Below are 12,994 nucleotides of genomic sequence, written 5' to 3'. Positions count from 1 at the left end.
ATCTGACCCTGGGACACTTTGCATACTCCTTTCCCTGCTCTGCCTCTCTTCCTGTGATGTTCAAGTTTGTCTTACAGATCAGACAAACTAGCTCCAACATAACTCAGGCCCCATATGTGCAAATGAAATCAAAGGGCCATGGGCCATGAACATGCAAATACTAGGAAAAGATATTCTCAGAGAGAGGCAACTCTTTCAAGAAAACTTGGCTGAATGTCATTACCAGGCCTCACATAAAACAACACAAAACAGGCGGGTTTCCTGGGATTAGCCTCAAAGGCAATACTGTTTACCAAAAACAAACAAAGAGCCTTACACAGTTCATCTGATCTGCCCACCTTTGAAAGAGCCGCCATCTATTGAGAGTCCTGCAGTTTTCAGGACACACACCCAGCCCTTGTGCCTGAGATGGGATGTCCCAGGAGACCGTGAGACGGTGTCCCAGAGCATCACCAGAAGGCAGGCTCACCTGCCACAGCCATGGCAGGAATGCTGCGTGCTGGCTTTGCTCCGCCACCTGCAGGGTTTCTACAAACAGGAGATGGATTAGCAAACAGCAGCCAAAGTGGCACATCTGGGGAATGAGGGGAACCTGGCTTCTTAACCTCCTGGTGGGCAGGGGAAGGCTGCCCACAGAGTCCATCAGTGCTCAGGCCAGGCGTCTGTCCCGTACCCGGCTCTCCATCACGGAGTTCCAGAGGGTGTCACTGGAAGGAGGTGGTCAGTTGGGCAGAATGAAGAATCCTGAGCCTTGTCCATGGAGCCCCCAGAGACGGGGAACCTTAGGCCAGAGACCAGAAAGGCCTAAACAACCAATCCTTACTTCTAAAGCCAAGAAGGGCCAAATTCAAATAGAAGAAGGTTTTCAGTGTTACTTGTACATTTTTTTTGTAGGAGAAAACATTCGTTAATGGCAGCTAGTTCAATAAATGTAATGTATGCAGAAATTGAACTGTTATACAGTCATTAGAAATGAGAAGGCCCTTTGGCCTGAGTGTTGATATATATTAATCTCCAAGATACAGTGAAAATTAAGGGTACAGAGTTGAGTGTTTGCTACTATGTGTTCATACACACACACACACACACACACACACACACCTCAGCACCCACATGTGTTGACAAGCACATAAAATATCTCCAGAAGAGAAGAAATTCCAGGCAGAGAACCAGGTAACAAGAGGCACACATGAGAAGGAGATTACCTTTCATGTATATCATTTTATACATTTTGCAATGTATACCATGTATATGTGTCATCTATTCCAAAATTAATTGCTTTTTAACATAGCTTTTATTTCTTTATCTCCTTTTCTTCCCTCAAAAGAAGGAAATTCTGGCTCTTCCCAAATTATGCTGCTGCTATTAGCACAATCTCAGCTCACACTCCCTCTCTCCCTTCATCATGTGCCTGAATAAATAATTGCCCGAAAAATGAGCAATAGGAAAGTGGGACGGAGCACCTGCATCTCACAGGACGGTACCAGTAAAACAGCCACGTATGTATTTAGAAAAGATCTGAAAAACTACACAGCAAATAGTAAGTGCTTATCTTGAGTCCGGGTATAATAGATGATTCTGATTTTGTCTTGGTATTTTCTGTGATTTCCAAAGTTTGCACAATAACCTGTCTTTCTTTTGTAATAATTTCAAAGTTTAAAAAAAACCCCACTTTTTGCTCCTCACCTGGTTCCTGTCCCTGGCATTTGCGTACCGAAACCTCTGGATGTAGTAAAAGACCAGCCATGCGAGGGAAATGATCATCAGGACGATGAAGGAGATGGAGACAAACACCACCGAAGTGCGGCTCACGTATTTCTGCAAGTTGCGCGTTCCGATCGTGATGTACATCGTCACGGTGATGTTTCTTTCCAGCAGGCTGACGATCTCCTTCCCTTTTATCTCAGGGATCATTATTGCCACGATGTCTTCTACGCCTGTTGTAAGAGGGGCAAGGAGGGGGCCATCGGGGGAGGGGGTGAGACGGGGGGGGGGGAAATAGCAGTGAAATGTCTGGATCAAGTAACATGCAGCCAAATAATGACATTATTTTTGACGGTTCTTTGCCAGATTGAATATCCAGGTCTAATTCTAAGATTTAACAGCCAGAAACGGAGTCAAATTCTCTCTTTCCTCAGCGACCTTGGGATGCTGCTCTCGTACGCGAGAAAAGAACCTAAAATGAACTCATAATTTGGGTATCAGTGAAGTCATCATCAAGCTGCCCTTGCAGTGCCCAAGGTGCTGTTGACCCTGGTGAAGGTGGACCCTTCCCAACTAGCCCAAGTTTGCAGTACCATGTTGCTGACAATGACCCCCCCACCCAGCACTCTGTATCCTGTATCACAAGGATAAAATGCAGTTTTATGCCATCTGTCGGCACGCTTTCTCTCCCTCTGCCACTCAATACACTATGAATACTTGAGCACAGATTTTTATTTATCATTTTCAAGGCAACTTTCTCCTACAGTAAGTACCCACGCCATCTCAAATAAGGTTTCTTAATGAGCTCTAATATGATGTGTCAGCATAAAACAACGGTCTCAGCACTACGTTCTGCTCATTTTACCTAATTCAATGGAAACAGCTTGGGTATCCCCATACCAAGCAAGGGAAGATGGAGGCTGAACAGATAACCCTAGGGCGGTTTTGTCTCCACTCCTTGGTGCTCCCATCACAATACCCCTGTTATTGGACAGCTGGCCACCAGAGTGGCAACTTTCTTGGGGCTGAGTTACCTGGGTCATTGTCCCTATTCTTCATGACACTATGTGAGGCATAGCCCCTCGAGGAGGAGTTCTGGGCCTCGACATGGGTCTTTAGTAAGGATGTGATTCCAACTCCAAATGGACCAACTTGACATGTTGCTGTGACTGGGCCATGGACTAGTTTATCAGTTTCACTGGGATAGGTTCTCAGGGATCACTCGATTCCAATTTATGTCCACACATAGAATGAATTACGGCTGAATAAATACTTTAGAAGCTAACTACATACAAAGGTGTCTGTGTATGATATATCAACTACGTATTTTTTAAAGTTCCAAAAAGCTTTCTACTGGCCCAACTGTAAAATCACAAAGCCACATAATGTTTAGACTTAGCTGTTAACTTCTGGGAATCACTAGAACTGATGGTTTGAATTTCAACTCTGCAGAATTTACTGACAATTCCAATGCTTCTCTTTTCATGTTTACTTTGGCTAATGGCTGCCTGTGGTTTGAGGTTTTGCAAGGCATTAAAGCTGCTGGCAGGTTTTGTCTCTACAGAAATAACTTCGTCGTATACTGGACTAATCTGGCCTGGTGGGGCTCACCCTGGTGCTATAGCCAGTTTAGAGATGTTTAAGTAATGGTAGAATCATAACTTTTCACTTCATTTATACCCTTATTTATATATTTTTAAGTATGTCTATTCAAGGCTCTAGAATAAGATATTTTTTCTGACAAGGGGATTTTGGGGTTATTTATGAGATTTGTATGCTCAGACTTGGTACAAGTTTTATAGTTTTTAGTAGCCAAGTATTATTATTATATTCATTTATGGCTTCTAGTTTCGACACTCTGCTTAGAAAGCTTCTCCACCAAAGATGACAGAAATACTCATTTAAAATTGCCTTTCAAAATCTTTTCATTTTACTTTTCACATTTAAATCTTGATCAACCTCTATGTGATTTAATAACAACACAACAGGTATTGAGCTCTTATAATGTGAAGGGCAGAGAGACAGATAGAATGCAATTTCTTTTACCCCTAAATTCTTAGACATACTGTGATCTACTGTTGGATTTTATTTTACTGTTGGGTTGACCTATCTTTTGCTGAACCTACACCAGGCTATTTGTGTTGTCTACTTTTAACATACTTACTATCTGGTAGCCTAACTCTTCCTTCACTGATTTTCTCCTTACATTTTTCCTATTATCTCCTAATATTAAGAGCCCATAGGGTCTAACTGTAAAGAGTTGGGCTCTGAAACTAAACAGCTTGTTTCAAACCCCAGCTCAGCATTTTAAAAATAGGCAACTGAAGTTTGGATATCCACAAAGTTCTAAATTACTCATCATCCATTTCCAGGAACCGGAGAAAACATTTTCTCTTCCTGTAGGGTAAAGTATAATTAACTATTTTAAACACACTATCTGTGTTGCTTATAACCACTATTGTGTCTTCATGATATATGACATCCGCTTGGAAAGACCGAAAATGACAATGAGGACATTCCATCCACCTGGACTTTAACCTTATTCATTGCCAGTATTCATCATGAATTTCTAGGGCTGATGATAGTAAAAAAATAGATGGGATTCTAGGACTTTTCTCCATGTGTTTTAGGCTACGTATTGTGCATTTATCCCAGTAGAAATAGTCACTAAGAACTTAGGTGCATAGGGTATCCCTTAACAGTACAAAGTAAAGTGGATTTGGATGAATTATCTGACCAGTCTGATCAATGTACAAAGTCCAGGGCAAAACGCTACTGTAGGATTGAATCTGTTTCAATGAGACATGTGCACCAATGTGAGTTATCAGACAATTCCCTGATCTTTGCTTCATTTTGGAATGTACAGCTAGCGTTAGAAGCCAGCAGGTTGGCCCTGGGTTCACTGTGGTGTCCTTGCCTCTGTGGGCATTGCACACGGGGGTGGGGGCGCGGGGGAGGAGAGCAGGGCTGAGGAGGGCAGAGAGTGCTGAGAGCCCAGATGAGCCATCTCCTTCTGGGGAGTTAGTGCTGCCCGAAGTACCAAGGAGGCTCTGAGACACATGGAAGAGCAGTAAACAAGAAGCCTATTTTGTACGTGTAAGTGCTACAAACAGGTCTTGCTCCTCAGGCAATTCTGTGTTTACTGTGATGCCTGGTCTACTATCAATTGTCTCTTTTTGCAAAATTATGTCAGCGACCATCTATTTTCCTCCCAGAGGCAATTTACACTTCTGAGTGATCACTGTTATGCAATCACTGTGTCATCTGGAAAAGCTCGGGAGCCCTGCGAGGGAGTGTGCGACCAGGACGCCTATGAACGGGCTGCCAGACGAGCAGCAGGAGCACCCTGTGTATTTAGTGCCTCCTTTTCCCAGGAGAGCGCTCGATTGCCGTTACCTAATTTGATCTATGCAGATAAGTAAGGAATTAGAACAAAAGTTCAGAAAGAAATGTTTACTAACCAGGAAATCCTTTACTGATAAATTCAAAACGAGGTTCTTTAAACACTGCATTGATAGGCTATCTCGAGCAGCAGCATGGTGCTAGACATTTAAAGGGCCAGCAGCCCCAGTCCATCCTGTGCATCCTGCAGGGTGGTAACTCCCTCCTATAGGTTCATGGGAGCAAAACCCCTTTTTCAGCTCTCTGCATCCTCTCTCTCCCCTAATCTTTACTCAATCACTGGTGGTCCTTTAGAATCTAGGCAATATAAGAGAAGGTAGTTTCCATTTATAGATGTTTTCTATTTATACTTTTTTAAAAAAATAGTTAGCTCCTAATAACTTTTTAAAAAATAGTCAGCTCCTAATAATCATCTATTCTTAAGATGATAATGTTATATGAAATAATTTCAAAAACTGCCAAGTACCATATAAATGTAAAGTATTACCATTTTCTGCGTTCGTTTATAAATATTTTTAATAAACATAAATGCCAAAACCCTACATAAAGCATTCATAAATAGACTCCAACAATATAGTACAAAAAAAAAAACCCCACTTCATGACCAAGGTGAGACTTAGAAAGGGGAGGGTGATTTAACATTAGAAAATATACTAATGCTTTCTAGTGCATTAACAAATTAAAGGGATAAAGCATAAGATGATCTTGTGTAGCTAGCTTTCCTCCAATATTTGGTCTCTTACGTCTACAGTATTTGTGTTTTATCTGGGCACACACTGTCCAGCCAAGTGATAATCATCAGCCTCCCTTGCAGCTAGCTGTGGCTCTGTGATTGATACTTGGCTCTGAGATATGAGTGGAGATGACGTTAACTACCCCAGGGTCTTATCCATAAAGGGCTGACTATGTGCACTCTATGCCCTTGATATTGATCACTAATCATCTATATTTTAGGGGGATATATGTTCCACTGGTAGTCAGAAACACTGTCCACAAAAACGTCCTTTGTTGGTGAAGTGCATTTCAATTATGCCAGGATCGCTTAAGTGGAGATGTGTCCATACAGTCAGAGGCAGACACTCAATAACAACTAACTTTTATGAGATAAGAAAAATTGTTAAAGGAGATGCTAACCATAGCCAGTTTTACTTTCCTTGAATGGCTCTAGTAACTTAACTCTCCAAGTGTTGGTTCCTTAGCCACATTTGAGATGATTAAGGATTTACACTTAAAAAAAATCATATTTTTCCTGATTTATACATGTGCAGAATTTTCTGTAAATTTGTGATAACTGTAGGAGAGGTAATAAATATAAAAGAGATATTTTATTTATAGCTCTCACTGGTGGCATTTTCTTAGAACACAGTAAATCAGACTAAAAAGAAAACCTTATTTTTGTAGTTTTTGTGAGACAGTTAAGTGATTAAAAATGATATCATAGAGTTTAAGCTGAAATAAAGCAAATCATTGAATGCTATATTGCTTTTTTAAGACAATTCAGTTTTCATTAAGGCAAACAATCATGTTTAAAAAACTTCCATTTACATATAAAATTCCAATTTTATTTTGGACAAAAACCAATACACAGGTAAGTCTCATGAAGAAGTGAACTAGTGGAATCACAGGATAGGATACTATGAGACACCAAAATTCCTCATCATTTGTCTCTTCCTAATAATCTGATAAATGAAATTAAATAGCAGAATCATTTACCATAACTTCTAGCTGGGTGACCTTGGAAAATTTCCTAAACCTGTAAAATTCAGATTCCTTTAAAATTCTTTAAAAACTCTAATAGTAAATGTACCTGTTCCAAAGGGTTGAGTGAGGATTAAATGAGATAATGCATATAAAGAACCCAGAACATAGTAAGTGCTCAATAAATATTATGTTATTTTTATCAACATCATCTATCAAACAATGATTTAAAATATTCCAGGCAGTAGAAAACTTGCATCTTGACCAAAAAAGCTAGTGTAAGGGCGAGAAGGAGCATATCAACCTTGGTTGCCCCAACGACCCAGAACCAAAGATGATGCTTCTGGACAACCGAGAGCCCCTGAATGCTACACAGATTACTCCGACAACTGATGACTGTGAGGCCCAGGCTGAGCAACTTGCTATTTCTGCCACATGAAAGGGTTAACTGTCCACTGTTTGTTGGTCGATGAAAGGAAACTCTGAGGCAGATAAATAGAAAATTCATCTTCAGGGGAAAAAATGAACCTAACTAGGTTAACAATTAATGGTTCAACTCATATTTTTCTCTTACGGAGACAAAGAATAAAAATAGTTTAATTTTTCATTTGAAATAGTCATATAATCTAAGCAAACCTAGATTTGTGTTTTGTTTTGCTTTGAACTACTGGGAAATATTACATCAATTATTCCCCACTAGACTGTTTTAATAATGCATGACAAAAACTTAAAATTACACTTAAAACACAATCACAATATCTTAGATCTAATGAACTCACAGACATTTATGACACACCGTTATGTACCACTGCACAGAATAAGGAAGTATACATGAAGCACCTCTTCTCATAGTTTTTGCACATTTGTGTGGCAGAAGTGACCTGGTGTTCCCAATTCGCTGTGTCAAAATTTATGACAGAGACCTTAAACTAAACAGGAATCAGGAGTGCTTGTCGGGGCAGCTCTCAGACACTGTCACTGCCAGGGCACTACAGGAAGAACTATGTTTACAATACAGCTCTATGGTTGCAGTTGCCCTGCCCCTTGACTTCCTCTTTCCCTCTACAAGGTACTTCCTCTCGTTCCAGGCGGAATTTGCACGTGGCTCACCAGGTCTGCACTTTCCAGATTGCAATCCTCTCTTCTTCCCAAATAAATCTTTTTTTGGTGATGGAGTATGTAGTTGACCTTTGTTTTATGGTCAACAACTGCCTGATTATTAGATGCCATGTTGCTTGATTCATCTCTACGTTTCTTTTTAGTATTCTCTGAAGCTGTCTTCGGTAGTCTTTGAAAACTAGAAGTGAGATCTCCCTCTATTTAAGATCCACATTGGACCCTTTCTTAAATGCAATTAAACTTTGCTATTTTGGTTTCTAGAAGCTGGAAAACCCCACATAGCTTTCCCTATGGTGAGATGATATGGACTATGGATTCAACAAGTAATATTTAGGTCAGTTAAAAGACCAACTATCAATATATAAGAAAACAGCAAAAGTGGGACCGAACTTGATGTAACTTGGTGGCTGTATATGGGTTTCTCAAGAATCAGAGTTCAAACTCCAAAGAAGTGGAAACCACAGCATATCCTTTGGCCAGACTCATAAGTTCCAGCAACTAGTTGTGATGATCATCGGTACAAAATGCTGTTAGACTAATGTGTAAGGGAATGAAATCTATAAAGCTCCTTGGTTTTTTTTTATCTCCATCAGTAGACCACAGGGCTGGAGGAAATGGGTCCATTTTATCAGGATCTCAGGTCTAGGAAGGGGAGGAGTTGGGCAACTGAATATGTGTTTTGAAAAAGTTCTACAGATCTGAAATCCCCATATACCTTCCTGTCCTTTGTTCCATACAGTCCACACTGTAAGTCAGAGTGCCCATAGCAGACACTGTCCATCACGAACCATACCCAATAGTCCACGCCATTTTGGTGAACCTTGCCCTGACTTTCAAGGGCCAGCATTTCTTTGCCTAAATGGCTTTGAATGGCCGTATGACTCTGTTGGTGTGCGGGCCAGGAGAAAGGAGGGATGGCCACTGCCTGGGAGTGGCCCTGAACTGATGAGGAAGTTGGTGTATAAATAGCTCAGCTTCCCCCCGCCCCGTGCCAGTGGAACTCTGTGGCATATTTCCACATCACTTCCCAGAGCTCCCCAGTGGGATCAAGCGTCAGTGACTCACGGGGGTAACTTGCTTAATTACACACCCTTTGTTGGCTCCTTTGCTCTCTTGTTGCATATTTCCACTCCCAAACTGGTGTTTCCTGGAATCACCTCTAAGACGTCTTATACTTGAACCCTTGTCTTAGCTCTGCTTTGGGGGAAACCCCAACTAAGTCTGTGCCAGAAATTATTTCTCTTCTTCTTTTCTTTCTTTATAGTTCCAATGCCCTAAATAATAGCTATATTGGCTTGTGTACTGCTTCATAAATATCATCAAAAGCAAAAGCATGAACTCCCCCCCAGCTATTTTTTAACTTAAAAGAAGAAGCAGAATCGTTCAGCAGAAGGAGCTTTTTCAGACCTTCTATGCCCGCTTGCCATGAAGGCAGCTGCAGTCACACATGGCTATGAAAACTGGCGCTCACGCCATGCCCCCGAAGGGAGAGTCAAGCATCCTTTAGGGGAGAAGGACAGTCTTTGGCTACTGGGCATTCAGTGAAATGATCGAACACCAGTCATTCCATAAGGCTTTTTGTGTAATAAGGGAGCCACTCGCCATGTGCGGCTATTGTGTACTTGAAACTAGAATAATCGAGGCATTGAATTTTTAATTTTAGTCAATTTGAATTTTAATTTAAAATCGTTACTCAGTTCAATTATTGGAAAACTTTTAAATATGTTTGAAACAACTTGGATATGAGACTACTTTTTTCTAGTGTAAGTTTTATAAAAGCTAAATACAGATCAAGTGTGTCTGATGAAAATTTAGCATCTAGATGGAGATGTGCTGAAATATAAAATACATACTGGAAATTGAATAACTAGTATAAAAATGCCATTAGTTGTTATTAATATTTGGTATTAATAATGAGATACCCTTATACTCACTAGATGTTGAAATGATAATATTTTGGATATATTGGGTTGTATAAAATATATTACATGTAATTTTTCCCATTTCTCCTTCCTTTTTACAAAATATGTGGCTGCTGGAAAATTAAATTACATATGTGGCTCACATTACATTTTTTATTGGACAGCACTGTTTGATCACCCTATCCATAACTTTATTTGCTAGCCTCGTAGGTAAAATCACTGCTGCATAAAAAGATTAAGACAAAGACATAACACTCCCTGTTCTTAAGGAGTTGACATTTTAAAATGAATGTCACAGGTTCAGTAATATTATTGAAGCCAACCTTAGAAGCAAAATAAAAAGTAAAGGCATGTCAAACTTTTTTATGAAAAGTAGCTCTTCTCTTACATGAATCGATTATGCTATTAAAGTAAATTATAGGAAGTGATTTAAGGAATGAGGTTATCTTCTTTAAGAGTCTACAAGGCTTGCTGTGGCTGAACAATGAAGCGAATGCTCTGCCATGTCAGCTTTTTAGGCTTGAATGGAATAAGAGAACCTGGCAATTGGATCATAGAAGAGGTCTCATCACCTACTCTAATGGCATTTTCGACTTCATTTCACAAATGAGGATAATATGATCTAGCCAGGTTAGGTGACTTGTTTAAGGGTAGGAATTATTTTGTTCTTTCTAAAAAAATACAAAAAATTAATTCTCAAATATGATTTATGCTCCCACTTAAAACTACCTCTATTATTGCAAAGTGTCCATATTCAAACAAGTGATTCTCAAGAGGTACTGATGCTTCTTGATATTTCCCTTCATAATTCCTTCCATATTTCTAAATAATATGACTATACTAATATTTGTTGGATTATCAACTTCGGACATTTTCTATTGACATCTTGCCATGGTAGATGAGGGCTTAACTCATGCTCACTCCACCTGTGCTTCCACCTCATTCCTCACTGGATGAATCAACAATATTCAATGCAAATACTGTTCATTGTACAGCCAGGTAGTACATTACAATGATATTCATTTTCTTTGTTTTTCTTGAAGTGAATAAATAATTTCATCATTCTTTCGTTTGCCTGGTTTTACATATTCCCACTGTTATTTTTCCCACAAATACTACTACCTCTGCCCTACACTTACCAACAACATTTTCGATGTTCCTCAAACACACTAGTTTCATTTGTCTGTTTCACCGGGACACTTCCCTCCTGGACCCCACTGTTTTGCTCCAACATGGGCTGGTTGCCTGGAAGCCTGAGAGGCAGCTGTCACCAGGCGGCTTGGCCTGCCCAGCAATCTACTGGTGGAAAAACCTGACTTCCCAAGTCAACTTTAAAACTCTCTTATTTGTATTCTGCAGACATACCGTGTACTAAGTAACAGCCAAGCTGTACGACCAGCGCCACAAACAACCAGCACTCAGCACACGTAAAATATTAATTGGTAGTTTTTATGAATATTTACAATAGATAAAGAGTGTCCTTATTTGAAGCATTTTGACTGCCCCCTCAGCAAATGCTACTGCAAGCCACAGGGGTTTAAGTACTCCAAGGTCTGGAGTACACAGGTGCTGGTGTCAGCGATTTTCCCAGATTACTTAACTGTTGGATTGTTTAACCCTCAACTTCCGAGCTCATCGCTGTTGGAAAATGGGATCGAGAGGGCTGATGCTCAGTGCTGGTGGTCGCGGCGTTCTGGATCCTGCTTATCTGACCCGTTCGTCCACAGGAAGCGGCAGTTTTCAGCTGACCACTGAAAGAGGTTCCAGATATGGACAGGACTATGGAAGCTGTTGCAGAACCAGCGTTCTACTACTGGGAGCCACCCAGAAACCATCTGTCAAGTCCAACCTCCATATCTTGCAAAAGGGAAAACTGAGACCTAGAGACTTAGCCAAGACAAAAAGGGGCAGCTTGTAAGCAGGCGTTTAAACACATTCAGAAAGAGGAAACTGATTTGCTAACAGATCAATTATGATTTTACAGATGGGTGTTGTTATTTTGCATCAGCTAAGCTTCCTGGAAGAAGTAAAATCATTTAAATATTCATATTAACAAGAAGAAAATTCTGAAATGTCCTAAATTAAATTACAGCAGACTAAGGGGTGGAAGGAAGACAAAAGAGGTTAATCAGTTAGCTGCAGGCTGAAACCAACAAAAGACCGATAACATTCCTGAATGCACCTCCAAGCTTTGAATCCACCTCCTTCCAGGTGGGTATTTCTGCAATTGCCTAGACAGGATAGACAAAGAGCTGAACACCACGTGTCCCCGCACCTTGCTTGTGCATTATATTTCTCTCTGTTTGCCCAAACCAATCCAAAAAGAGGAAAAGTGGCTTCCTTATGGACTCTGCCCCACCCCAGAACAGGTGCCTTCCCCTTCTCCCACCCCCTTCCTCTAGAGCCAGTGTAAATGCTTTCGAAACAGCTTACATCTTTCTTCCCCAGCCTGTTTGTATAAGAAAGAGACCCGTCAATCCCAGAATGTTGGACATGTCTTCTCCAGCCAGGTCTGCGGCTGGGGCTCAGACTGTGCACCCCAGACCCTGGTCGTTTTTCTGGCAAGTACATCACTCAATAAACTCTTTCAGAAAAGTTTTCAGCTGTGGAAGCTTTCATTTAATAATACAGATAACTCTAACTCTCGGGCATTGATCCTGTAATACTATAACAATATATTATATATAATGTATAAATTGAAGCATCAAATCATCATCTTGCTACCTTGTTTTTTATCTTTGTTTTTGTTTTTTTACTGCACGAAACACAAATCTTGAGGGCTTGAGATGGTAAATTAATTATTTACCATCTGGCTTTGGAGATGATGTTCCCTGAAGCAAATTATAGGTAAATACTGACAGTTAAGCTGGTTCTAGAAAGACCCAGCTGGTTACAAGTTGCTGCTGAACAGAGAATTTATGACCATTTTTACTTCTTGTTCAGGGAGAGAGTCCTTAGACATGGGATGATATCACTGACTTATTCCTATAAAGAGACCGTGGCCACTAACCCTCCCCCCGCCACAAAAAATCAAGAACTAATGAAAAAACAAAAATGAATTATCGTTGCCTTCTTTTGGACTTGGTTTTCAGCATTTGTTTGAATTCCCAAATTATAGGTAGGTTATTGTACGAAAGCCTGCTAATGCG

At 40.3% G+C, this 12,994-nt stretch overlaps 1 protein-coding gene across 2 annotated transcripts in view; it reads right to left on the bottom strand.

Moving 5' to 3' along the window:
* RNF150 (ring finger protein 150) overlaps positions 1-12,994 on the bottom strand; it is a 163,229-nt gene that overhangs the window by 64,169 nt on the left and 86,066 nt on the right. For both annotated transcript variants that reach the window (XM_054562929.1, XM_054562936.1), the window contains exon 2: positions 1,687-1,937. In XM_054562929.1, the coding sequence (XP_054418904.1) occupies positions 1,687-1,937 (251 nt within the window). The remainder of the gene's footprint in view (positions 1-1,686; positions 1,938-12,994) is intronic.

Source organism: Pteronotus mesoamericanus, unplaced genomic scaffold (genome assembly GCF_021234165.1).
Source record: "Pteronotus mesoamericanus isolate MK-2021 breed Mesoamerican mustached bat unplaced genomic scaffold, CSHL_Meso_final contig_163, whole genome shotgun sequence".
Classification (NCBI taxonomy): Eukaryota; Metazoa; Chordata; class Mammalia; order Chiroptera; family Mormoopidae; genus Pteronotus; species Pteronotus mesoamericanus.
Note: the sequence above shows the minus strand (reverse complement) of the source record. Positions and strands in the feature narration are given on the sequence as shown.